This window comes from Oratosquilla oratoria, chromosome 12 (genome assembly GCF_046742065.1).
Source record: "Oratosquilla oratoria isolate Oo_2021 chromosome 12, ASM4674206v1, whole genome shotgun sequence".
Taxonomy (NCBI): domain Eukaryota; kingdom Metazoa; phylum Arthropoda; class Malacostraca; order Stomatopoda; family Squillidae; genus Oratosquilla; species Oratosquilla oratoria.
Genome location: NC_134788.1, coordinates 58900390 through 58926612, shown reverse-complemented (window position 1 = coordinate 58926612; position 26223 = coordinate 58900390). Strand labels below are relative to the sequence as shown.

At 48.8% G+C, this 26223-nt stretch overlaps 1 protein-coding gene across 1 annotated transcript; it reads right to left on the bottom strand.

Moving 5' to 3' along the window:
* Positions 1-1589: 1589 nt before the first annotated feature.
* LOC143030429 (uncharacterized) lies at positions 1590-6365 on the bottom strand. Its single transcript, XM_076193577.1, has 3 exons — positions 6291-6365; positions 4679-6190; positions 1590-4364 (listed from the first exon to the last, which is right to left on the bottom strand). Exons 1-3 carry the CDS (start codon positions 6363-6365, stop codon positions 1590-1592), a joined length of 4362 nt encoding a protein of 1453 aa, XP_076049692.1.
* Positions 6366-26223: the final 19858 nt, after the last annotated feature.

Genomic DNA, 26223 nt, shown 5'->3' with positions numbered 1-26223 from the left:
GCCTAGTAACCCCCATCATACTTCTCAGACACTTCATCTCAAACACATTCAAGCTCCTTCTCTCTTCCTCTCTTATGTTCCATGTTTCTGCTCCATACAGTGCTGTTGGCACAATCACTCCTTCATACAGTCTCCTCTTAGCATCCATTCCCAAATTTATATTCCTCATTACACTTTTTAAACCACCAAGGCATTTACTCGCTTCTCTCAATCTACATTCTACCTCCACCTTCACTCCACCTTTTCCTGCTACATTTGCACCCAAATATCTAAAACTATCCACTTCCTCCAGTTGCTCTCCCTTAATGCTCACTTCCAGATTACTGCCACTTTCACCCCTTGTACATCTCATCACCTTACTTTTACCCACATTTATCTTCAGCTTTCTTCTATCACACACTCTCCCAAACTCTGTCACCAACTTCCTCAATCCCTCCTCCGATCCTGCCACAAGCGCAGTGTCGTCCGCAAGCAATAGCTGGCTCACCTCCCACTTTTCTCCATTTTCTTTAACCATCTCTAATCCCTGACCCACCACCCTTGCATTTACCTCTCGCACCACCCCATCCATGTATAAGTTGAACAGCCAGGGTGACATAACGCATCCTTGACGAAGTCCCACCTTTACCTCAAACCACTCACTCTCTCCATTTCTAATCCTGACACAAGCTCTACTACTCTCATAAAAAATTGAAATTAAATCAATTTAAATATAAATATGAACATTTGATGATTATATATCTAGTTCATGAATGTGGATCTTTGGAGGGAGAATAAAAAATACAAAAGTAAAAAATTATTAGTTTGCTAGCTTGGGTCTACGGTAGCTAGGTCACGTCCATGCCAAACTTTCGATGATCGTACATCACAAGGTCTTGATGCATAGATCTTGGTACAACATGGAGCGATTTCTAGTGAAGCGAGTGAAGATGGTTTGCCCTCAGATTCAGTCTTTTCAGAATCGAGGGAGAGTGTTTTGACGGCAGGAACCGCTTCTGGACCAGCAAAGCCTAATTCAAAATCTACGGGCAAGGGCCAAGGAAAACGAAAACCAGTAAAGCATGAATCTACTACACGCTCGTGGAACCTAGATTGGCTTGAAGTGGATCAGGGCAGTGATGGTACTCTAACGGTGTATTGCAAGGCTTGTCGTGCATTCCCACCCTCATGCACATGAATAATGAGTTAGCCTTCCAATAGTTGGAAGGAAATCGAACCTGCAAAACATGGCTCTGGAAGTATCAAAAATGGCTCTGGTAACTAAAAAAAAATGGCTCTGGTGAAAAAAAAATGGCTGAAAAAAAAAAAAAATCCCTGACCATGGGTCTTCTGCAAGAGAGACCAGGGCCAATGGACTGATTGATTGATCTCAATTATAGATGCAACTAGAAAAAAGTACTGTTTTTTATATAAAAAACAAGCCCACCGGCTTCGCCGGCCAGGCTCCGCCTGGGGGCTTGGCCTGCGGCGCTGCTCGCTTCGCTTCCGGGCGCTTCGCGCCCTGGGGCTTCGCCCCTGTTTTAACCCTTTAATATGCTTAGGACATTAAAAGATTGAATAAGTTATACGCTTTTTATTTACTGAAAACATCATTCTCGAATACATTTTCTCTTCGGGGAAAGCAGACAAACCTCATCCTCTTCCGAAGGCTGTTCTTCTTGGTCAACCTCTTCTTTCTCTTCTTCAGGTTCCCGCTTTCTCTTTGGGGATCTGCTCGCCTCGGAGCCCTTTTCATCATCGTCATCGGATGACTCGTCAGTCATATTAGTCATATGTTCCTCTATCATCTTCTTTATTTTCGACAATAGATCTTCACTTGCTCCTTTCTTGTTGCTGGAAACCTCCTTCACATCATCCTCCCCGTACCAATCCGGCATAATCATCTTGACCCAATCGTCTTCTGAGATCTTGTGGATATCTTCTGGGATGTTGTTAGTCCTTTCAGACTCGTCGGCCTCCTCAGGAATGAGTGAAGCAGCAACTAAAGCCTCTTCTGTGGGACCTTCCTCATCCTCTTCTCCCACATGGGCTTCAAACAATTCTTTATATACCACATTTACAGCAGGACGGCGTCTAACGTCATTTCCTACCTTGCGCCAGCCCGTATAATACACCAAAGCATCCCAATTTGTTACCCTAGAACAGGCTACATACAACTGTCCGTGTGCGAAGCACTGTACCGAGTCCAGCAACAGTCCACAACGATCAAAAGTTTGTCCCTTACTCTTGTTGATAGTCATGACGTAGCTTAACTTGATAGGAAATTGCTTACGCTTGAATGGGACAGGGGTATCTTGGGCCTCTAACACGACCCGCGGGATCAAGACTTGCTCGCCCCGATATGTTCCTCCTAATATTTTGCCCACAACAACGTGTTTCTTGAGATTAGTAATCATTAAACGGGTTCCGTTGCATATCCTAGGAGGACAAATGTTCCTCATTACCATGACAATACAGCCAATCTTCAACCTCAAGTCGTGCAGCGGCACCGACGGGCTGCACATGGAGTTGAAAACAGAGGCTTGTACGTCGGGTTCTGGATCCGACGGCGTGTCAACGCTGTAATAGACGACCTCCTTCTCCTCGTTGAGATCGTAGATGAGTTGATTGACGCAGCCGACATCGTCGTTAGTGGGCGAGACTATCGATCTCTTCTCGAAGTAGGAGAGGTTCAAGTGGTTTGCCTTCAAATCGTCGTAAACCTTGAAAACCAACTCCTCCCGCGAATTTGCTCGTACCCCGAAACCTTTCTCAAAGAAGAGCTCGCCGGCATCGCGAGTCCCCAGCGACAAAAGTTGCTTCGCAAACTTGTTATTCTTGACATCGTCCTTCTTGAGACGAACGTTTTCTGTTAGTTCTAGCTTGGTGAGCCCGTCCCACATGTAGCTCGACTTGATGCAGTAGGCTAGCTCCTCCGTCTTCCCTCCATTTCTTATGACCGGTAAGATCTGGCGAAAGTCTCCTGCGCAGACAAACACTTTTCCTCCCATGAAATCGTCGTTATCCATGATATCTCGGAGAGTGATATCTACGGCAGTCAGCATATTCTTGTTGGCCATCACGACTTCGTCCCAGACGATCAGCTGAGTCTGCTGCAGAAGCCTCGCCAATTCCGTGTTCTTGTTGATGCTACACGCCCTAGTCTCGTCATACTCCATCAAGGGTATTTTGAACATGTTATGGGCCGTTCGGCCCCCAGAGAGGACTGTAGCCGCAATCCCGGATGAGGCTACCGCCAAGGCAACCTTCCCCTGTGAACGGACCGTATCGATCAATAGATTCAAAACGAAAGACTTGCCAGTTCCGCCAGCGGCGTTGACAAACACACCATTGTTCCTGTAACGGTGACTATTCTCGACTCGATACATGACAGTGTCATAGACTTGCCGCTGCTTGTCGTTGAGAAGCTTAACTTTTTCCTCCACAGACTCCTTCAACTTTTGTTTGTTATATGCCTTCTCTCTCCTGATGAGATTGGAGGGGCGTACGCCCCCTCTAGAAGCAGGGAGACCGTATTGGGTGATTGAACCCCCTCCACAATTAAGCACGTGTTGCTGGATGTCATCCAGGGCATCCAGGTAGATTTCGTCGTTGTAATCTGTTAGGTTTGCCATGTTCAAGTAATCGCTGGAAAAATAGTCCTTTATCTCTTCCCATATCTCGGACTGGTCCTCGAGGTCAGAAAAGACCAACATACTGGCATAGGTTTCTCTGAGTTGTCTCCTGTCGTTTGTGTGGTTAATGATCTCCATTATGGTGTCTTTCCAGGTGGCTTCGTCGGTTAACAACCCTAGGGCCTTCACAGCTTCGCGATTAGTTTCGTACATGACGCCGTCTACTGTTCTGAGGTCTTCGTACGACTTGGGACCCTTTTTATGGGTTAGCAGCAACCTGAGGTAAAAGAGCTCTACGGTTTTTGTGGTTACAGCACGTATGCGTCCGAGACTGTATGTATTTCCGTTACGTTCTTCCCATATAGTCTCCTGAAGATTATATACGTAGTGGAGCGGTAATTGGTGATAGTATAACGTTCTCGCAAACTCGTCCTTCTGGCAAAGCTTGAAAAAAGCAGTTAGCTGGGTATCGGCCTTGGCCTTTCTGGCAATTTGAGCCGCCGTCATACGCTCGTTGTAGAAGATGGCTTTCTCGCCCTCTAGGTGTAGATCCAGCATAAACACCGGAGGGTAGCACTTGTGGATGTCGAACTTGAAGATCTTCCACGCAGCCTCGTTAGAGTTGACATATCTGGCCTCTTGATAATTTTTAACCTCGTTGACGACTCGGTTGTCTTCTTCTCCCGTCGTCTTTGTGAACAACACCTTGTCCGACCCCTTGTTCACGTACTTTGTGACGTAGGCTATAGCCTTTATAGAATTGGAACATTCGACGTTGATGTGTGCATCGTATTTTTATACAAAGATAAGGGTTGTAAGGGACAACCCAAGTATTGTCTACGGTAACGGGGCCGTCCTTCAGCTTCAATTTGAAGGAGTTACCTCCTTCTCCTATGGAACGTCTGACGTACTCGGGATAACCGCTGTTTCCAAAGAGCAGCTCATTTCTGCACGTCTTGGGGAATCCTTTGCCACACTGCCCGGGTTTCTTGCTCTTTACTTGGCAACACAGTTGTGACTCGTCATAACCCTTGCAGGGTCCCGTGTATCATGCACCGAGTGACGGTGTCGTAGAGCCTCGGCTCCTTTTCCTTGTCGGGTATCTCGGCTCTTATGACTTGCTCTACAGTATCCGCGGTGACGCGAACAGCCATCCACAATAGTATGTGGGCGTGCGGCAAGCCGCGTTTCTGCCATTCTACACTATAGAGATAAGCTTTGACGGCCCCGAAGGCCTTTTTGTGTATCAGGTCGTCCATTAGGCTATCCAGCTTCAGCTTGAAGATCCTGCTCATAAGATCCGGCCTGTCGGCCCCTTGGGTCCCTGGTCCGCCAAATTTCTTCACCACCTCTAACACCTCCGGCCATCTAGGGTTCATAGTGAAGGTTATGAAGTAGTCGGGCGACCCGTAGGCCGTAACGTAGGCCAGGGCATCCTGTTGGCGCTCTTTCATGTATCTGGGCCCTCCAACAAACGACGGTGAGAGCACTATGCGTTGCCCGACACCACTTTTGTCGGCAGAGCTCAGCACGTCGGCCCTCTCCTTGCGCATGCCGGAGTGTTGGTGCTCAAAATAACACAACCGGCTAGACTCGATTTTTACGTAGTTATCGACCACAAACTGCTGGAACAACCGACGGCATTTTGTGATGTGGTTGAAGATCCCTTCTCTCTCCATGTAAAGGGCCGAGTAGTACATGAGCGCAGTCAGTCTTTTGGCGGAGCCATTCTTTTCCATATTCAAGCTGTAACCTTTGTCTCCGTTGGGGATCAACATGGGATACTGGAAGAGATCGTAGAAGTAGTTGGTAGAGCTAATCATCTTGATGGCATATTTCGAATCGGGCAGAGGCGACGCTATTCTGACCTTCAAAGTATCGGTATCTGGACCCAGGTTGACTATCGCCCCTACTTGGCAGGAAGCCGTCGGTAGATGGTAGACGCCCTTGTGTTCCCTGGTGGAGACGTTTTCTGCTGTCTTAAGAGTGATGGTAACGTCTGGCAAAGAGCTGTGCTGAGTAACGTAAGCCTGGACCAGCTTCGCTGACGTCTCCGCCTCTTTGAGGATTTCCCTCAGCGCAGCGTTGTTGTTAACCAAATACGTGTATAACAGCTCTATAATTCCCTCATTCCTTCGGTATTGTTCGTCCTCGCGTTTCCTACGCTTAGACGTCTCGGGACTCTCGCCGTCTTTATTTCTGTAGGTAAACCTGTTGCAGCGTAGTTTTAATTGCTGTTCCTTGTCGTGGTAGAAGTACAAATCCAGGAAATTTACTGCAGATTTCCAAAACGTTTTCCTTGACGTTGGATCTTTGAGACCCAAACGACTGCTGTCGTCTTCCGTAATCATCAAGTTAGGCTTCATGCCACCCAGACGGTGGTAAATTTTACCATGGATTTTGTAGAAGATTGCAGACTCTCTTTTGTCCTCCAAGGTCCCCGAGGACGCAAAGGACGTAAAAGAGAAGATACTGTTAAACCCTACGATGTTATCAAGAAAGTGGATCGACAGTTTGGAGGAACCGTCGTAGAAGCCTTTGATGTTATCGCCCAGGGGTGATAACTCGTATATTGCCTTGGGTGTTTTTTCCTCCGTTACAACATAACGTCTTTCGTTCTCTCTTGAAGAGTAACGCTTGGCAGTGCTTGCATCTATAGGCGCCCATCTCGCCTACCGAGTGCTGAGGCACCTTGGCTTCGCTGGTTTCAGAGATGTAACCGCAAAACGTGCTGAGCATTCGCTCTTTCATCTCTAGGAACACGGGTTTCTTACTGCGTTCTTTCACGCGCTTCGCGCACACTGGCTATTCTTTCTAGGACTCCAGCACGAACTTCTTCGTCCTCGGACGGTTTGGGAATGATGGCACAGGAGAGAAAACCGCCAGCGGGAATCTTTGCACGCAATCTCATGAGCTTGATTTCATTCTTAATATCTCTAGACATCTTGACTTCTTTAGTTATTTCAGCTTTTGTCCGCTTGGGGCGCCTTTGTCTAACTTCACGGTTTTGAGCCTTGAGCTCTTTGAGGCTTTGCCTTTGCTCTGCTAGTGTGTCACCAGCAGGTGCGGCGGAGGAGACAATTTTCTCCGTTTCCATGTCTGCAGACGTGACAGGATGTTGCTCTTCTATTATGGTTTGAGGAGAGGGACTACTCTCAAACTCCTCGAGCTTCGCTCTGGCAGGTCCCGCAGTTTGTTCTTGCTCTTCTTCTCCTTCTTCGACAATCATGGGAACGCTTTCTTCTTCCTTTTTTGGCTCGGGGGCTCGTTTTCGAGCTGTTTTTATGGCGTAGGCTTTCGCCTTTTGAATGCGTTTTTTGTGTCCCTAAACTCGTACAGAGATAGTGTTTCTGGTAGTCTGTGTGATCAGACCTACCTCCGTTTTTGGTGAAGTTCTTATAGCCAGCGAAGTAGTGTTTGATGAAACTTTCTACCCTTTCTTCGGAAATCTCTCCACTATAGGGCTCCAAGGAATCAAGCAAACCTTCGTCGTAGACGTAATTTTTCTGTTCTTTCAGGAGCTCGTTAAAGGCTATCGCCTTTCTCTGGAATAACTTTATCTCCTCTTTTACTTGAAACTTCTTTGTTTGGCTGTCGTCATAGAGGCTAGGAAACTTCTCCTTATGTTCACTTTTTAGAGCTTTAGTCTTCTCGTTGTTTAACTCCTCCTTGTCGAGCTTCTTTTTCTCCGTTACCCATTTCCAGAAATGGCGATACCTTTGGACTGCCAATTTTGAAGTAGCTCTGGCCATTCCTCTTCCCTCGAATCAACCGGAACGCCGTAGAAAGTCGGTTTTGTTGGTGGCATAATTTCAGATTTGTTTCAGGCATGTTCACAAAAAACCCTCACAGCCTATGATCGAGTACAGCGCTCCTTCGGGTGTAATCCTTTTTACCGTGAAACGGCGTAAGGGCCCATTAATTTTTTTTTAATATGAAATAAAATAGAAAAAAAAAACACGGACATTTTCGTTTTTTATATATATTTTTTGTTTTACGCAGCTCCTGCTACTTATCCACCACTACTACAACCACAGCCATCAACCATCAGGGATTTTGCTGCTTCAAGCAGCAACATCCCTACTTTCCAGCTTGAGTCGGATGATTCAGAAAGGGAATATTGTGAGGGCTCAATTGATGAACGGCCCAGCCCCGGCGGCCGGCCTGCCGTCCGGCCCCAGATGTTAATAAGGGCCTCATCTGATATAAAGGAGCCTGAAGAGGAACAGCAGGACTTGGATTGATGGAGTCAGAAGTTCAGAGCCTGAACTATATCTACAATGTCTGAGTCTGATGCTGCCTCTTCCTACGAACTCCTCCCCCCCCCCTCCAGGGGATGGCCATGACAGATCGAAGGCTCCATTTGCTCCTGTCCTTCCTTGCACTCTCTCTCTTCTTGGTTTTTCCTTCCAGGCCCATAGACCATGATGAATTTGTGCACCCATACCACCTTATTGTATATCCTATTTCATGTTTATGTTTAACCATTCATGACAAGGAAATTGGAGCGTTTTTAATCTTTCAAGAGTAAATTTTTGTAAGGTAGCATATAGGCCCATATGCCTGCAGTAGCTACACTTGTTTGTTGCAGCATCTGAGTCCTGACTATAAAGGTCAGTTACTTGTATTATTTTTATACTGTGTCTGATGACTCCTTTGGATAAGGTAGATATGCATATGTGGAGGAGGGATGAATCAAAGTACTTACAACCTGTTTTCATATACTTGATATTTAATATCTGAACAGACAAATTTGACGTGGTAAAAAAAAAAAAAAATAAAAATGAATTATAATTTTTTTTAATAAAACTTGCTATTAAAAAAAAATATTTTTTGTATCAACTAATCTCAAATACAATGTACACACGACGCGCATCAATTTGTGGAATTCATGAGAGTTAATTTCAAAGCAACGGAAACAAATAAAGGTAATAAATTATCATTTGAAGGTGGCCCAAATCAATTTTCAACAAAACAATCACCCCCTAAATAGATAATAAAAATAATCTAAAATGAAATTATTTATCGACACAAAATGCGGAACTGTTACACTCTAACGAGTATGCAGTATGTGGAACAGCGTGTATGGTTGGGGGGGCGAGGGGTGTGTGTGTTAGCCTTTACATGCAGCCTTTAGTTTGATTTTTCTTTATAATTATTATTTTAACATTTTTTAAGAAGCAGAACAAAACTGAGATGGGCTGCAGGGCATGTGGCACGTATGGAGGACCATAGAACTCCAAAACAATCACTTATGATGGGTAGAATGCCTGGAGAGAAGAATTATAGTTAACATATACATATCCATCACTATGTAATGAATTAGTCAAAACTTACAAGAATGTTAAAATGGATCTTGTGTCATTACTTTTCATTTATTTGACAAACTTTGTTTGTCAAAACATTTCCCACGGTCCTGACATCACATTCAAACACGTTTGGAAACGAATCGTTTGGACTTTCACGCACAACGGTCAAATGTCACTATCAAACACGTTTGTCCAAACGTGTTTGACCAAACCGTTTGACTAAACGTGAACGACTAAACGTATCGACGTGAAATGTTTGTGTACAAATCGACATGTCGAAGAGAGATATTCACGTATAATAAGGAAACCACCACAAATTCAGCACGGTCAAACGGTTTGTCAAACATTCCCCACGGTCAATCATAACTTCAAAACACGTTTTGACAAAGACCGTTAGACAACCATTCACCTCTACACCACGGTCAAACATCACGTTCCATACAACGTTTGACAAATCAAATGGTTTGCGCCCGAAAATAATCAACGGACGGCCTTTGTTTAGCTATATGAAGGGATATCTTTCTACAATGTTTTTTTTTTTTTTTATTCCGGTTCAGAAGAGTTACGGTATATTTTCTTTTCTTTGTGGTGGTCGAAATGAAGGTAGCAGCCAAAGTATTGATCGACATTTTTAGAAAAGACTTCCCCCCCCCTTCCACCCCCCCCACCCCTCACCCCATTAATAGTTTTGGATTCTTTCCTTCAGGCCAGCAGTCCGAAAAACTTCTCCAAAATATATAGGGCGGGTGTCCAGCAACCTGTCTCAAATGACCCTATGCCATAGTTTTTAAACAAGTACTAATTTGTCATCTTTTGGATAGTTCTGTCATTAAAGAATTTGAACTAATATGAAAAGAAATTTCTACCTTGCTTTTGTAGTATCCTAGATAAAGGCTATGGAAAGTAACTATTTCATTATCAAAGGTAAAGTGTGCTAAATCAAGGAACAAAAACTACATAATGAAGTCAAAGTCCGATCAATACTTGGCTGGAAGTACTTCATCTCGACTACAAAGAAAGAAATATCGTGAGACTCTTCTGAACGGATAAAAAAAAGACATTGTAGAAATTTAGATATCCTTCATACAGCAATGTCCGTTGATTATTTGCTGTCAATAGCCCCATAACCTAGCTTTATAATTTGAAGTAAACCAATTTATAGTTTCTGACTTAGTTAAAAAACTGATTTGTCATTTTCAATAGTTCAGTCAGTAAATTTTTTTTACTATTCATGATAAATACTACGAAAAGAAATTCTTCATCCTGAATAAAGGTTATGAAAGTAATTAATTTCATTATCATCAGGTAAAAGTATGCTAAATCAAGGATAAAAACAACAACCTAGTTATATAATTAAATTAGAATATCTTAATTTTTTCGATGAATATGTGTACATCGATGAATTGTTGTCGGTGAATTTTCGCCGGATCCCCAATATATATAATTATATTTACATTATTTTATATTTCTTATCGTTAAGGAAAATTTTCGTAAACAAATAGTCCCTGGATCTTAATAATTGTCGTCAAACTTGGCGTTGCATCTAGGTGCAAACTTGCAAATCCAATAAGCTGACCTCCAGGAGGGTTATCAATCACACTGGGCTATTTTTTCCTCCGACATCCTCCTACCAACCAACCTCCAACATTTGAATATAACTAGAATATGACTTTTTTCGCTTATTACAGAAAACCTAGACACCCCAAGCACAATTCAACAGTATGTCTAACGATCCCGTATCTAGATTTACACATTTTCGTAGTTCATCCATCCTCCATCTTTGGTAGATGTAACGGAAATATCATTAGAAAAATTTGAATTATGTAACCAACGTCGTTTTTGACTCGAAACAAACTCTCCAACCGGTCGGTCGACGACCAGTGGGATAAGAACCATAAGAACAAAGGAGATTGCAAGAGGCCATGTGGCTTACACTGAGGCAGTTCCATGTCCATTACCAACTTGACATCCCTCCCCGGGCATAAAGTTGTCCTAACCGTTTTCATGAAAAAACTTCATCTAAATTTGTCCCCGTTTAAATCCATAACTGCGAGTCCAGACCTGTTTGTCTTGATATAATGACCTTGCCTGTGTCGAAATCCATGACAGAGTCCCATAAGATCCATAATCCCATTGGGTAAAAATCCCACGCCCTTAACCTAGGGCCTATATTCATTAATGAGTTTATCAAATGAAATTATACTTTAACATGAAGTGTTTATTAATATTATCAACATCCTGGAATATTATGTGTGGGATTTATGAGCAATGTGATAATATTGACTATGACATTTTGATTCGTGGGATTTTTGATATATGGAATACAAATTTTAATTGTTCAAATTTCCAAACAAACAAATTAATCTCTCCGTCATATGCTGTTGAATATGTCCCCTGGAGACGTCCCTAAGATGTCTGCAACGGAAGTCATATTGTCGTTATTCAAATGGAGGTTGGAGGTATGAGTACATTTGCTATTGTGTTTGCGAATTTTGATGATTAACATTATATCATCTTGATACTTGGTATCTTTATAATTACTTTTGTCGATTAATTTGCAATATTAGGTTCTTTAAGGAAGAAGGAATGAAATGAAGACATTGTATTTGATGTAGATACTTTGCAGTAAATGAAATGCGCCAAAAAGGGTGAGTTTGGACAAGAAATATTTACATTTTGGTGGAAATATGTTGTTGTCAGAAATATAATCTATGTGCAACAACTGCTTAATCATACAACTGTGCTCATGCATAGTTGACAAAAAGACTAATTTTTAGATTCTCACATTGGGAAAGACGTCATTAATCCCACAATGCACCGCGCTCCATTGCCGTCATTATTTTCATGACGTCGATAGAAAACGCTATTTTTGTATATATACATTTTAAGTTTCCTGATTATCTCCATCGAGTTTTTGGTCCTCAAAATACAGAAATATGTTTTCATCGCCTAAAGTCAAGGAAAAAGTTGCCTACGCGCGATGACCATAACACAAGGACTGAAAAATCTTCCCGCACTCTGATGCCGACGTTATGACGTCACGTCGCATCAAAATCCATCATATTTTCTATATTTTTATAACATCTTTCTCTCCACGTGTTTAGAAAATTTCTCAGAATGTTTCGTTCAACACAATTGTCAAAATTCATCGTCTTTTAACGTTTCTTTCTACGTGTATTTAAAGATTTTCTCAGAGTGTTTCGCTCAGTTTTAATAAGAACACAATTGTCAAAATTCATCGTCTTTTCTATATTCTTAAAACATTTTTCTCTACACGGCTTTCTCAGAATGTTTCGTTCGGTGTTACGTAAGGCCACGTGCTGACCTGAAAATTTCGCCCCTTGACATCTGGATTTCCCTTTCACGTCGTCTTAAACTAGGCAAAAACACCGTCGATTTCCATCTTCACACTAGGCAAAAATACAGTCGGTTTCCATCTTCACATTTGGCCAAAATACCGTCGATTTACATCTTCACACAAGGCACATATGCCGTCGATTTCCTCCTTCACACAGGGCAAAAATGCCGTCAATTTCTATCTACACAAGTAGGCAAAAATACCGTCGATTTCCATCTTTACACTAGGCAAAACTGCCGTCGATTTCCATCTTCACACTAAGCAAAAATGCCGTCGATTTCTCCTTCACAGAGGGCATCAATGCCGTCGATTTTCATCTTCACACAAGGCAAAAATACCGTATAATTCCTCCTTCACACTAGGCAAAAATAACGTCGATTTTCTCCACACAGGGCAAAACTGACGTCGATTTTCATCTTTACACTAAGCAAAAATACCGTCGATTTTCTCCTTCACACAGGACAAAAAAAAAACGTCGATTTTCATCTTCACACTCGGCAACAATACCGTCGATTTCCTCCCTCACACTAGGCAAAAATACCGTCGATTTCCATCTTCACACTAGGCAAAACTGCCGTCGATTTTCATCTTCACACTCAGAAAAATACCGTCGATTTTCTCCTTCACACAGGACAATAATGCCGTCGATTTTCATCTTCACACAAGGCAAAAATACCGTCGATTTCCTCCTTCAAACTAGGCAAACCTACCGTCGATTTCCATCTTCACACTAGGCAAAACTGCCGTCGATTTCCATCTTCACACTAAGCAAAAATACCGTCGATTTTGTCCTTCACACAGGACAAAAATGCCGTCGATTTTCATCTTCACACTCGACAAAAATACCGTCGATTTCCTCCTTCACACTAGGCAAAACTGCCGTCGATTTCCATCTTCACACTATGCAAAAATGCCGTCGATTTCCATCTTCACACTAAGCAAAAATACCGTCGATTTTCATCTTCAAATTAGGCAACAATATTTGGTTTGACCGTGTGAATGCATTTTCGACCGCGTTTGACGAACCGCTTGCCAGACCTGGTTTGACCGTGTGAATGCATTTTCGACCGCGTTTGACGAACCGCTTGCCAGACCTGGTTTGACCGTGTGAATGCATTTTCGACCGCGTTTGACGAACCGCTTGCCAGACCTGGTTTGACCGTGTGAATGCATTTTCGACCGCGTTTGACGAACCGCTTGCCAGACCTGGTTTGACCGTGTGAATGCATTTTCGACCGCGTTTGACGAACCGCTTGCCAGACCTGGTTTGACCGTGTGAATGCATTTTCGACCGCGTTTGACGAACCGCTTGCCAGACCTGGTTTGACCGTGTGAATGCATTTTCGACCGCGTTTGACGAACCGCTTGCCAGACCTGGTTTGACCGTGTGAATGCATTTTCGACCGCGTTTGACGAACCGCTTGCCAGACCTGGTTTGACCGTGTGAATGCATTTTCGACCGCGTTTGACGAACCGCTTGCCAGACCTGGTTTGACCGTGTGAATGCATTTTCGACCGCGTTTGACGAACCGCTTGCCAGACCTGGTTTGACCGTGTGAATGCATTTTCGACCGCGTTTGACGAACCGCTTGCCAGACCTGGTTTGACCGTGTGAATGCATTTTCGACCGCGTTTGACGAACCGCTTGCCAGACCTGGTTTGACCGTGTGAATGCATTTTCGACCGCGTTTGACGAACCGCTTGCCAGACCTGGTTTGACCGTGTGAATGCATTTTCGACCGCGTTTGACGAACCGCTTGGCCAGACCTGGTTTGACCGTGTGAATGCATTTTCGACCGCGTTTGACGAACCGCTTGCCAGACCTGGTTTGACCGTGTGAATGCATTTTCGACCGCGTTTGACGAACCGCTTGCCAGACCTGGTTTGACCGTGTGAATGCATTTTCGACCGCGTTTGACGAACCGCTTGCCAGACCTGGTTTGACCGTGTGAATGCATTTTCGACCGCGTTTGACGAACCGCTTGCCAGACCTGGTTTGACCGTGTGAATGCATTTTCGACCGCGTTTGACGAACCGCTTGCCAGACCTGGTTTGACCGTGTGAATGCATTTTCGACCGCGTTTGACGAACCGCTTGCCAGACCTGGTTTGACCGTGTGAATGCATTTTCGACCGCGTTTGACGAACCGCTTGCCAGACCTGGTTTGACCGTGTGAATGCATTTTCGACCGCGTTTGACGAACCGCTTGCCAGACCTGGTTTGACCGTGTGAATGCATTTTCGACCGCGTTTGACGAACCGCTTGCCAGACCTGGTTTGACCGTGTGAATGCATTTTCGACCGCGTTTGACGAACCGCTTGCCAGACCTGGTTTGACCGTGTGAATGCATTTTCGACCGCGTTTGACGAACCGCTTGCCAGACCTGGTTTGACCGTGTGAATGCATTTTCGACCGCGTTTGACGAACCGCTTGCCAGACCTGGTTTGACCGTGTGAATGCATTTTCGACCGCGTTTGACGAACCGCTTGCCAGACCTGGTTTGACCGTGTGAATGCTTTTTCGACCGCGTTTGACGAAGCCAGACGGGGGGGGTCGGGTGTTGGCTTCGACCGCGTGACGTTCCGCGGGCTGTCCGGGGGGGGGGTTGGCTGGGCGACCGCGTGAGACCGGGAAGAGGGGGGGGGGGTTGGATGGGGACGGGCAGACGAGTGGGGGGCGATTCCGAGGCGGACGCGGAAGGCGCGAGGGGGACGAGGGGGGCGGGGCAGAGAAGAGGAGGGGAAGGCGGACAGACCGAGGACGCAGAAGCGAAGAGGAAGGAGGGCCGAAGAGGACAGAGAAGAAGAGGAGGAAGCCGACGCAGACCGAGAAGGAGGAGGAGGAGAGAAGAAGAAAGAAGAGAGGAGAAGAGAAGAGGAAGCGAGCAGAAGAGGAGGAGAGGGAAGCGGAGGGGGAGCAGAAGAGGAGGAGAAGAAGAAGAAGCGGGGAAGAAGAGCGAGAGGAGGAAGAAGAGAAGACAGAGGAGGAAGAAGAGAAGAAGAGGGGGAAGAACCGAAGAAGAGGAGGAGGAGGTAGACGAGAAGGGGGAGGAGAGGCCGAGAAGCGGGGGGGAGGAGAAGAGCGGAGGAGAAGAGAAGGGGGGGACGAAGAGGGAGGAAGGGAGAGAGAAGGAGAGGAGGAAGGCAGACGGAAGAGGAGAGAAGAGCGAAGAGGAGGAAGAAGACGAAGAAGAGGAGGAAGCGAACAAGAAGAGGAGGAAGAGGACAAGAAGAAGAAGACGGAGGCGGAGAAGAGAGAGGAGGAGAAGAGAAGACGGCCGAGGAAGGCGGGGGAAGACGGAGGAGAGAGAAGAAGAGGCGGAGGAGACGAAGAAGAAGAAGAGAGAAGAAGAAGCGAGGAGAAGAAGAAGAAGAGGAGGGGAGGAAGAAGAAGAGGAGGAAAGAGGGAGGAAGAAGAAGAAGAAGAGGACGCGGAGGAGAAGAAGAGGAAGAGGAGGAACAGAAGACGAAGAAGAGAAGAGGAGGAAGAAGACGAAGAAGAAGACGGAGAGGGGGAAGAGGAGCGAAGGGGGGGGGACGCCGAAGAGGAGGAGGAAGAGGAAGAGGCGGAAGAGGGGAGGGACGAAGAAGAAGAGAGGAGGAAGAAGAAGAAGCGGCGGAGGGAGGAAGAGAAGAAGCGGGGCAGGGAAGCCGGAGGAGGAAGACGAAGAAGGAAGAGGAGGAAGAAGAAGAGGAGGAGGAAGAAGAGAGGAGGAGAAGAAGAAGAAGAGGGAGGAGAAGAGAAGAAGAGAAGAAGAAGAGAGGGGAAGAAGAGGAGGAAGAAGAAGAAGAGGAGGGAGAGGACGAAGAAGAAGACGAAGAGGCGGGAGAGAAAGACGCGGAGGAAGAAGAAGAGAAGAAGAGGCACGAGGAGGAGAAGAAGCGAAGAGCAGGGAGAAGAAGAAGAAGAGGAGGAGAAGAGAAGCAGCGGCGGAAGCAGAAGAGAAGAAGAGGAGGAGAAGACAGGGAGGAAGAAGAAGAGAGAAGAGGGGGGAAGAGGAAGACGAAGAGAGGAGGAAGACGAAGAAGAGGGGGAGACGAGAAGAAGACGAGGCGGAAGAGAAGAAGAAGAAGAAGAGAAGGAAGAAGGAGAAGAGAAGAGAGGGGGAGGAAGAAGAAAGAAGAGGGGGAAGAAGAGCAGAAGAAGAAGAGGAGGAGGAAGAAGAAGAGGAAGAGGAGGAGAGGAGAAGACGAAGCGAAGAAGAGAAGAGAAGGGAGGAAGAAGAAGAGGGGGAGGAAGACGGAGAGGCGAGAGGAAGAAGAGGAGGAGAAGAAGAAGAAGAGGAGGAAGAAGACGAGGAAGAAAAAGGGGAAGAGGAGAGAGAGAGGGGAGGGAGAGAAGAAGAAGAGAGGGGGAAGAAGAAGAAGAGGAGAAGAAGAAGAAGAGGAGGAGGAGGAGCAGAGGAAGAGAAGAGAGGAGGCGGAGAAGACGAAGGGCGAAGAGGAGGAAGAGAGAAGAAGAGGAGGAGAGGAAGGAGGAAGAAGAAAGAAGAAGAGGAAGAAGAGAAGACGGAGGAAGAGGAAGAGAAGAGCGGAAGAGAAGAGGAGGAAAAAGAAGGAAGAAGCGAGGAAGAAGAAGAAGAGGAAAGAAGAAGAGGAAGAAGAAGAAGAGGAAGAAGAGAGGGAAGCAATAAAGAGGAAGAAGAAGAAGAGAACGGAGGAAGAAGAGAAGGAAGAAGAGGAGGAAGAAGAAGAGAAGAAGAAGAGGAGGAAGAGCCGCGCGGGGGAGGAGACGAAGAGGAGGAAGAGAAGAAGACGGCGGAGGAGAAGAGGAAGAAGAAGAAGAGGAGAGGAGGAAGACGAAGAAGAGAGAAGAGGGAAGAGGAAGAAGGAGGAGCCGAGGAGGAGGAAGAGCGGAGAGGAGGGAAGAAGGAGAGGAAGAAGAAGAAGAGGGGAAGAAGAAGAGCGAGAGGCGGAGGAGGAGGAGGGGGCGGAGGAGGAGGACGGGGCGGGGAGAGAAGCAGCGGAAGAGGAGGGGGAGGAAGAGAAGAAGAAGAGGAGCGAGGAGGGAAGAGGAGGAGAAGAGAAGAGGGGGAAGAGAGAAGAAGAAGAGGAAGAAGAGGAAGGGGAGGATGAAGAAGAAGCGGAAGAGAAGAGAAGACCAAGAAGAAGAAGCAGAGGAAGACGACGAAGAAGAGAAGAGGAGGAAGAGAAGAAGAGGAGGCAGAAGAGCGAAGAAGAAGAGGCGGAAGAAGAGAAGAGGAGGGAGGGAAGAGAGGAAGAAGAGGAGGACGAGCAGAAGAGAGAAGAAGCGGAGGAGGAGGACGAAGAAGACGAAGAGGCGGAGAAGAAGAAGCCGAAGGAGGGGCGAAGAAGAAGAGGAGGAGGAAGAAGAAGAGGAAGAAGAAGAAGAAGACGAAGAGGAGGAAGAAGATGAAGAAGAGACGAAGAAGAGGAGAAAAAGATAAAGAGGAGGCGAAGAAGAAGAAGAGGGAGGCCGAAGGAGAGGAGGAAGCGGAAGAGAAGAGGAGACGAGAAGAGGAGGGGGGGAGGAGAGAAGAAGAAGACGAGAAGAGGAGGAGGAGGAAGGGGGAGGCGAGGAGGGGGGAAGAGGGGCGGAAGGAGAAGAGAGAGGAAGAAGAAGACGGGGGGAGGAGAGCGAAGAAGAAGAAGAAGAAGAAGGGAGGGAGGAGGACGAGGAGGGAGGAGGGGAGGCGGGGGAGAGCAGAAGAAGAGAGGAGGAGGAGAAGAAGAAGAAGTGGAGGAGAAGAGGAGGAGGAAGAAGAGGACGGAAGAAGAAGAAGAAGAGGAGGAAGAGGAGAAGAAGCGAAGAGGAGGCGGAGGACGAGAAGAAGACGAAGAGGAGGAAGAAGAAGAAGAGACGAAGAGGAGAAGAAGAGAATAGGAGGAAGGAGAAGCGAAGAAGGAGGAAGACGAAGAAGAAGAAGAGGAGGAAGAGAAGAGGAGAGAAGAGAGAGCGAGAGGAGGAGGAAGAAGAAGAAGAGAGGCGGAGGAAGAAGAAGAGAAGGAGGAAGAGAGCGGAGGCGGGCGGGGAGGAGGAGGGAGGAAGGGGGGAGGACAGAAGAAGAAGAGAGGAGGAGGAAGAAGAGGAGGAGGAGAGGAGGAGAGGAAGAAGAAGAAGACGAGGAGGGGGGAGGAGAGAAGAGAGGAAGAAGAAGAAGAGAAGAAGGAGGAGAAGAAGAGGATAGGAAGAGAAGAGGGGGAAGAAGACGAAGAGGAGGAAGAGGGGAGGCGGAGAAGAAGAGGGCGGGAGGAGCGGAAAGAAGAGGGGCGGAGGAGAGGCAGGCGGAGGAGGACGAGCGGGGAAGAGAGAGGAGAAGAAGAAGAAGGAGAAGAAGAGAGGCGGCGGAGGGAGAGACGAGGAGGAGAAGCAGAAGAGGAGGCGAGAAGAGGAGAGCGGAAGCGAAGGAGGAGGAAGAAAGAAGGGAGGCGGAGAAGAAGAAGAGGAGGAAGAAGACAGGGAGGAAGACGGGAGGAGGCGGAAGAAGAGGAGGGGGAAGACGGAAGAGGAGGGAAGAAGGCGCCGAGGAGAAGAAGAAGGAAGAGGCGGGAGAGGAAGAAGGAGAAGAGGAGGGAAGAAGAGCAGAGGGCGGAGAGAAGCGAAGAAGAGAGAGGCGGAGGCGGAGCAGAGAAGAGAAGAAGAGGGAAGAAGAGAAGAAGAAGAAGCGGGAAGAGGGAAGGAGAGAGGAGAGAGGAGGAGGAGAGAGGAAAACAAGAAGAAGGAAGGAGAGGAGGAAGAAGAAGAAGGAAGGAGAGGGGCGGGAGGGAGAAGGGCGGAGGAAGGAAGAGGAGGAAGAAGGGAAGAGAAGGTGGAGGTGGAGAAGAGGAAGAAGATGAGGAGGAAGAAGAAGAAGAGAGGGGAGGGAGAGGAGGAGGAAGAAGAGCAGAAGAGGAGGAAGAAGAAGACGAGGGAGAGGAGGAGGAGGCGAAGAGAAGAGAGGAAGAAGAGAAGAAGAAGAAGAAGAGAGGGAAGAAGAAGAAGAAGCGGGAGGGAAGAAGAAGACGAGGGGCGGGAAGGAGGAAGAGAAGAGAGGAAGAAGGGCGGACAGAGGCGGAGGAGAGACGAAGAAGAGGAGGAAGAAGAAGAAGAGAGGAGGAGGAAGGGGAAGAAGAGGGGGAGAGGAAGAGAAGAAGAAGAGGAGGACGAAGAAGAAGAAGAGGAGGAGAGAAGAAGAGCGGAGGAAGAAGAGGACGAGAGGAGGAGGAAGAAGAAGAGAGGCGGAAAGAAGAAGAGGCGGAGGAGCAGAAGAAGAGGAAGAGGAGGGAAGAAGAGAAGAGAAGAAAGCGGAGGAAGAAGAGGATGAGGAGGAAGAAGGGAAGAAGATGAGGAGAGGCAGAGAAGAGAAGAAGACGAAGAAGAGGGGGAGAGGAGGAGAGGGGCGGAGGAGAGAAGAGGAGGAGAGGAAGAGAGGCGGAAGACGAAGAGAAGAGGGAAGACGAAGACGAAGAGGAGGAGAAGAAGAAGGAGAAGAGGAGGAGGGGAAGAAGGGGAGAAGAAGACGAAGAGGCGGAGGAGGAAGAGGAGGAGGAAGAAGAAGAAGAAGAGGAGGGGAGAAGAAGAAGAGGCGAAGAGGAAGAGGGGGAAGAGAAGGAGAAGAGGGGGAGACGAGAAGGAGGAAGAAGAAGAGGAGGACGCAAGAGAGAGAAGAGAGGAGGAGAAGAAGAAGAAGAAGAAGAGGGAGGCGGAAGAAGAAGAAGAGCGGAGGAAGAGGAGGAGGCGGAGGAAGAGGAAGAAGAGGAAGAAGAAGAAGACAGAAGAAGAGGAGGGGGAAGAAGAAGAAGAAAGCGAAGGAGGAGGAGAAGCGAAGATGAGAAGAAGAAAGAAGAAGAGGAGGAGGAAGAAGAGAAGAGGGGAAGAGGAAGAAGAAGAGGAGGAAGAGAAGACGAGGACGAGGAGCGGAAGAGAGGAAGGAAGGAAGAAGAGGAGCAGAAGAAGAAGAGAGAGGACGAAGAGGGAGGAAGAAGGAGGAGGAAGAAGAAGAGGGGGAGAAGAAGAGAAGCGGACGCAGAAGAAGAAGGGAAGAAGAAGAAAGAGGGAAGAAGACGAAGAGGAGAAGAAGAGACGAGGACGAAGAAGAGGAGAGCCGCAGACGAAGAGAGGCGGAGGGGACGAAGAGCGGACGAAGAGAGGAGAAGAAGAAGACGAAGAAGAGGGGAAGAGAGAAGACGAGAGGCGGGGAGGAAGGCGAAGAGGAAGAAGAAGAAGAAGGGAGGAAGAAGAAGACGAGGAGGGAGGACGAAGAAGAGGAGAGGAGGAAGACAGGAAGAAGAAGGAGGAGAAGCAGAAGACGAGGAGGCGGCGGAGGAGAGGAGGGAGGAGGAAGAAGAAGAGAGGAGAAGAGAGGAAGGAGGAAGAGGAAGAAGAGGAGGGAGAGGAAGAAGAAGGCGCGAGAGGCGGAGGAGGGAGAAGAGCGGAGAGGGGAGGGGAGAGAGAGAAGAGAGGGGAGGAGAGAGAGAGGAAGAGAAGAAGGGGAGAGGGGGAGCCGAGCGGGAGGAAGAGAAGGAAGAGGAGGAAGAGAGAGGAGGAGAAGCAGGAGGGGGGAGGACGAAGCAGCGGAGGGGAGAGACGAGAACGAAGAGGAGGAAGCAGAGAAGAAGGAGAGGGGGAAGAGGAAGACGAAGAGGACGACGATGAAGAAGAGGCGGAAGAAGAGGAGGAGAGGAGAGACGGAGGAGGAAGAGAGAACGAGGAGGAGGGAGAAGAAGAAGAGAGGAGGAGGAGGGAAGGAGGAAGAGAAGAGGAAGGGCGGGGGAGGAGAAGAAGAGGAGGAGGGAGGGAAGAGGAGGCGGGCGGGGGGGAGGGAGGGCGGGGGAGAAGGAGGAGGGAGGAGAAGGGAGGAAGAAGAGAGGAGGAGGCGCCGAGGCGGGAGGAGGAAGAAGAAGAGGAGGAAGGCGAAGAGGGGAGAAGAAGAAGAAGGAGAAGAGGGGGGGAAAGAGGAAGAAGAAGAAGCGGAGGAGAAGAAGAGAAGAAGAGGAGGGAGACGAAGCAGGAGGGGAGGAGGAGAAAGGAGGAGGAGGACGAAGCAGAAGAAGGAGGGAGGAGCGAAGAAGAAGAAGAGGGGGAGAAGAAGAGAAGCGAGGAGGAAGAGGGAAGAAGAAGCGGGAGGAGGAAGAAGAAGAGGCGGAGGAGAAGAAGAAGAAGAGGCGGAAGAAGAAGGAAGAAGAGGAGGAAGAAGAAGAAGAAGAAGAGGAGGCGGGAAGCGGGAAGAGGGGGCAGAAGAGAGGAAGAAGAAAAGAGGAGGAAGCAGAAGAAGAAGAGAGGAGGAGAAGAAGAGAAGGAGGGGAAGACGAGGAGGAAGAAGAAGAAGGAAGAGGCGGGAAGAGAGAGAGGAGGACGAGAGAGAAGAAGAGGAGGACGAAGAAGATGAAGAGGAGGACGAAGAAGAAGGAAGAAGAGGGAAGAAGGAAGACGAGAGGAGGAAGAAGAAGAAGAAGCAGAGGAGAGAGAGAGAGAGGGGGAAGAAGAGAGGAGGAGGAGGCAGGAGGAGGAAGAAGAAGAGAGGGGGGGGAGAAGAAGAAGAAAGACGAGGCAGAGGAAGAGGGGAGGAAGAAGAAGAGAAGAGGGGGAAGAAGAGGAGGAAGAAGAAGAGGAGGCGAAGAAGAGAAGGAGGAGGCGGAAGAGAGGAAGAAGGAGAGAAGGGGGAGGAAGAGAGGAGGCGAGCAGAAGAGAGGAGGCAGAAGAGGGAGAAGCGGAGGAAGACGAGACGGAGAGGAGGAAGAAGAGAAGAAAGAGAGAGAGGAGGAGGCAGAAAGAGGAGGGGACGGACGGGGAAGAAGCGGAAGAGGAGAAGCAGATAAGAAGAGGGGAGGAGAAGACGAAGAAGAAGAGGCGGCGGAGGAGAGACGGAGGAGAAGAGGATGAGGAGGGGAGACGAGGAAGAGGAGGAGGAAGCGAGAGGAGGAGAAGAGGAGGAGAAGAAGCGGGCGAAGAGGCGGAAGAAGAGAAGAGGAAGAAGAGAAGAGGAGGAAGAAGAGAGGAAGGAGAAGAGGAGAGAGGAAGGAAGAGAGAAGAGAGGAAGGAAGAAGAGAGAGGGAAGCGGAAGAGGAGGAAGAAGACGAGAAGAGGAGGGACGAAGAAGAGAGAGGCGGAGGAGCGGAAAGGAAGAGGAGGAGGAAGAAGAGGCGAGAGAGGAAGAGGGAGAGGAGAGAAGAGGAGGAGAAGAGGACGAGAAGAGAGGAAGAAGAAGAAGGAGAGGGGAGAAGCAGAAGACGAAGAGGAGGAAGAGGAAGAGAGGGGGAAGGCGAAGAAGACGAAGCGGAGGAGGAGGAGACGAAGAGAGACAGAGGAAGCAGACGCGGAAGAGGAGAAGAAGAAGAAGGGCGGGGGAGGAAGAGAAGAAGGGAGAAGAAGGAGGAAGCGAAGAGAAGAGGAAGAAGAGGGAGGAGAGACGAGGAAAGGGAGGGGGAGAGAAGCAGAAGAGGAGGGGGAAGAAGAAGAGGAGGGGAAGAGGAGAGAAGAAGAAGGCGGAAGGAAGGAGAGGAGGGAAGAAGAGAGGACGGAGGAGCGAGACGAGAGGAGGAGGAAGAAGAAGAGAAGAGAAGAGGAGGAAGAGCGAAGAAGAGGGGGAAGAAGAGGAAGAAGAGAAGAGGAGGAATGAAGAGAAGGAGAAGAGGGGAGGAAGGACGAGGAGGAAGGAGAAGAAGAGGCGGAAGACGAGAAGACGAAGAAGAGGCGGAGGAGGAGAAGAAGAAGAAGACGAGGGAGGAGGAGGGAGGAGAAGACGAGGGAGGAGGAGGGAGAAGAAGACGAGGAGCGGAGGGAGGGAAGAGGAAGAGGCGGAGGAGCGAAGAAGAAGAAGAGGAAGAAGAAGAGGAGGAAGCGAGGAGGGGGCGGAGGAAGAAGAAGAGGCAGGAGGAGGAAGAGAAGAAGAGGAGGAAGAAGAAGAAGAGGCAAGAAGAAGAGGAGGACGAGGAAGAGAAGAGAAAGAAGGGAGGCGGAAGAGGAAGAATAGAAGAGGAGAAGGAAGAAGAAGAAGAGGCGGAGAGGAAGACGAAGGCGGAGCAGAGAGAGGAAGAGAGGAGGGAGGAGAAGAGCGAAGAGGGAGAGGAGGAGGAGAGAGGCGGAGAAGAGGGGGGAGAGAAGCGGGAGGAAGAAAAGAGGAGGAGAGGCGGCGAGGAGAGAAGCGGAGGAGGAGAAGACGAGGAAGAAGCGGAGGAAGAAGAAGAGAGGAGGAAGAGAGAAGAGGGAGGGGAAGACGAAGAAGAGGCGGAAGGGAAGAGGGCGAGGGGAAGACGAAGAAGAAGGAGGGAAGAGGAGGAGAAGACAGAAGAGGAGGAAGAGAGGAGGAAGACGAAGAAGAAGAAGGGAGGCGACGGAAGAAGAAGAGGGAGGAGGAGGGAGGAAGGACGGAGGGAAGAGAGGAAGAGGAAGCGGAAGAAGAAGCGGAGGAAGAAGAGGAGGAAGAAGAAGAGAAGAAGAGCGGAAGGAGGAGGAGGGGAAGAGGAGGGGAAGAGAGGAAGACGAAGAAGAGGAGAAGAAGACGAAGAGGAAGAGGAGAGGAAGAAGAGCGGAGAGAAGAAGAGAAGAAGACGAGAGCGGAGAGAGCGGCGGAGGGGAGAGGAGGAAGAGAAGGGAGGGAGGGGGAGAGGGAGGGAGGAAGAAGAGGCGGGCGGAGGCGAAGAGGGGGAGACGGAAGAGAAGAAGCGGAGAGAAAAGAAGAGAGAGGAAGAGGAGAGAAGCGGCGGGAGGAGAGGGACGCGGAGGAAGAAGAAGAGAAAGAAGAGAGGGAGAAGAGAGGAGCGAGGAGGAGGGAGGAAGGGAGGGGGAGGAGGAGAGGGAAGAAGGGAGACGAGGAGGAGGAGGGGGGACGAGGAGGAGGAAGAGACGAGGGAGGAAGAAGGAAGAAGAAGGAGGAGAAGAAGAAGGGAGGAAGACGACGAGAAGAGGAGGAAGAGAAGAAGGAGGCGGAGGAAGGAGGCGAAGAGAGGAAGAGAGGGAAGAGGGAAGAAGAAGCGGGGAAGAGGAAGGGGGGACAGAAGGAAGAGGAGGAAGAGGAGGAGAGAAGAAGAAGAGGAGGAGGAGGAAGACGAGGGAAGGAAGAGGAGGAGGAAGAAGAGGAAGAAGAGAAAGAAGAGGAGGAAGAGGAGCAAGAGAGAAGAAGCGGGAGGAGGAGGAAGAGAAGAAGAGGAGGAGGACGAAGCGGAGAGGAGGAGGAGAAGAAGAAAGAGGGAGAAGAAGAAGAAGAGGAAGAAGGAAGAAGCGGAGGACGAAGACGAAGAGGAGAGGAGGGGCGGAGGAGGAAGAAGAGGAGGAAGAAGAGGAAGAGGAAGACGAAGAGGAGGAGGGAGAAGGAAGAAGAGAGGAGGAGAAGGAAGAGAGGAAGGGGAGAAAGAGAGGAAGAGAAGAAGAGAGAAGCGGAAGAGAGACGAAGAGAGGAAGAAGATGAAGAGGAGGAGGAAGAGGAGAAATAGGAAGAGGAAGAGGAGAAATAGGAAGGAGAAGAGGAGGAAGAAGAAGAGGACGGAAGAGGAAGAAGAAGCGAGAGAAGAGGGGGGAAGAGAAGAGAAGAGAGGAAGAAGAAGAGAAGCAGACGAGAGGAAGAAGAAGAAGAGGAAGAGAGAGAGAGGAGGAAGAAGGAGAGGAAGAGGAAGAGCGGAGGAGGAGAAGAAGAGAAGAGGAGGAAGAGAAGACGAAGAAGAGGAGGAGAAGACGAAGAAGAGAAGAGGAGGAGGGCGGAAGAAGAGAGGAGGGAGAGAAGACGAAGAGGGGAAGAGCGGAGGGAAGAGAAGAGGGGAGGAGAAGAAGAGGAGAGGAGGATGAAGAGAGAAGGGAGGGAGGCCGAAGAAGAAGAAGAGGAGGAAGAAGAAGAGGAGGGAAAAGAAGAGGAGGAAGAGAAGAAGAGAAGAAGAGAAGAAAAGAGAGGAAGAAGAGAAGCGGAGGCGAGGCAGAAGGAAGAGAGAAGGAGGAGGCAGAGAAGGAGGGGAGAGAGAAGAAGAAGAAGAGGGGAGGAAGAAGAAGAAGACGAGGAGCGGAGAAGAAAGAGGACGAAGAAGGAAGAAGAAGAGAAGCGGAGGAGCGGAGAGGAGGAAGACGAGGAGAGGAGGAAGAGGAGAAGAGGAGGAAGACGGGAAGAGAGAGGAGGAAGAGAAAGAAGACGAAGAGGAGGGAGAGGAGAAGCGAAGGGGGAAGAAGAAGAGGAGGAGCGAAGGAGAAGAGGAAGACGAGGGGGAGGAAGAGAAGAAGGGGGGGGAAGAGAAGAGGCGGAGGAAGAGGAAGCGAAGAAGCGGGGGAAGAGGAGGGAAGAGGAGGGGGAGGAGAAGAAGAGAGGAGGAAGAAGAAGCAGAAGAAGAAGGGGGAAGAGAGGGGGGGAAGAGAAGAGAAGAGGAGGAAGGGGGAAGAGAGGAGCAGAAGAGGACGAAGAGGAGGCGAGAAGAAGGAAAGGAAGAAGAGAAGAGGAGGCGAGAGAGGAAGGGGGGAAGCAGAGGAAGAGGCGGAGGAGGCGGAGGCGGAGAAGGAAGAGAAGAGGAAGAAGAGGGGAGGGAGGAGACGAGGAAGAAGAAGACGAAGAGGAGGAAAAAGAAGAGGAGGAGGAAGAAGAGGGGGAGGAAGAAGCAAGAAGACGAGGCGGGGGAGAGAAGGAAGAAGAAGAGGGAGAAGCGAAGACGAGGAGGGAAGAGAGAGAAGCGACGAAGAAGAAGCGGAGGGCGAGAAGAGGAAGACGAGGAAGAAGAAGAGGAGCAGAAGAGAAGAGGCGAGGAAAAGAGGGAGAAGAGGGAGGAAAGGAGAAGAAGAAGAGGAGGAAGAAGAGAAGCGAAGAAGAGGCAGAAGAAACGCAGAAGAGAGGAAGGAAGAAGAAGAGGAGGAGGAGAAGCAGAGAAGAGGAGGAGGAAGAAGCGAAGGGGGAGGAGAAGAGAGAGGAGGAGGAAGAAGACGAGGAGAAGGGGACGAAGAAGAAGAAGAGGAGGAAGACGGAAGACGAGGAGAGGAGGGAGGAAGAGAGAGGCGGACGGAGGCGAAGAAGGAAGGAGAGGGAGAAGGGGCC

Coding starts and splice junctions, on each gene's coding strand:
- LOC143030429 (XM_076193577.1), bottom strand. CDS start 6,365: ATGAAAGAGCGAATGCTCAGCACGTTTTGCGGTTACATCTCTGAAACC. Junction 6,191..6,290: donor CCAAGGTGCCTCAGCACTCG/GTAGGCGAGATG, acceptor AAAACACCCAAG/GCAATATACGAGTTATCACC. Junction 4,365..4,678: donor AGCCGAGGCTCTACGACACC/GTCACTCGGTGC, acceptor AATTCTATAAAG/GCTATAGCCTACGTCACAAA.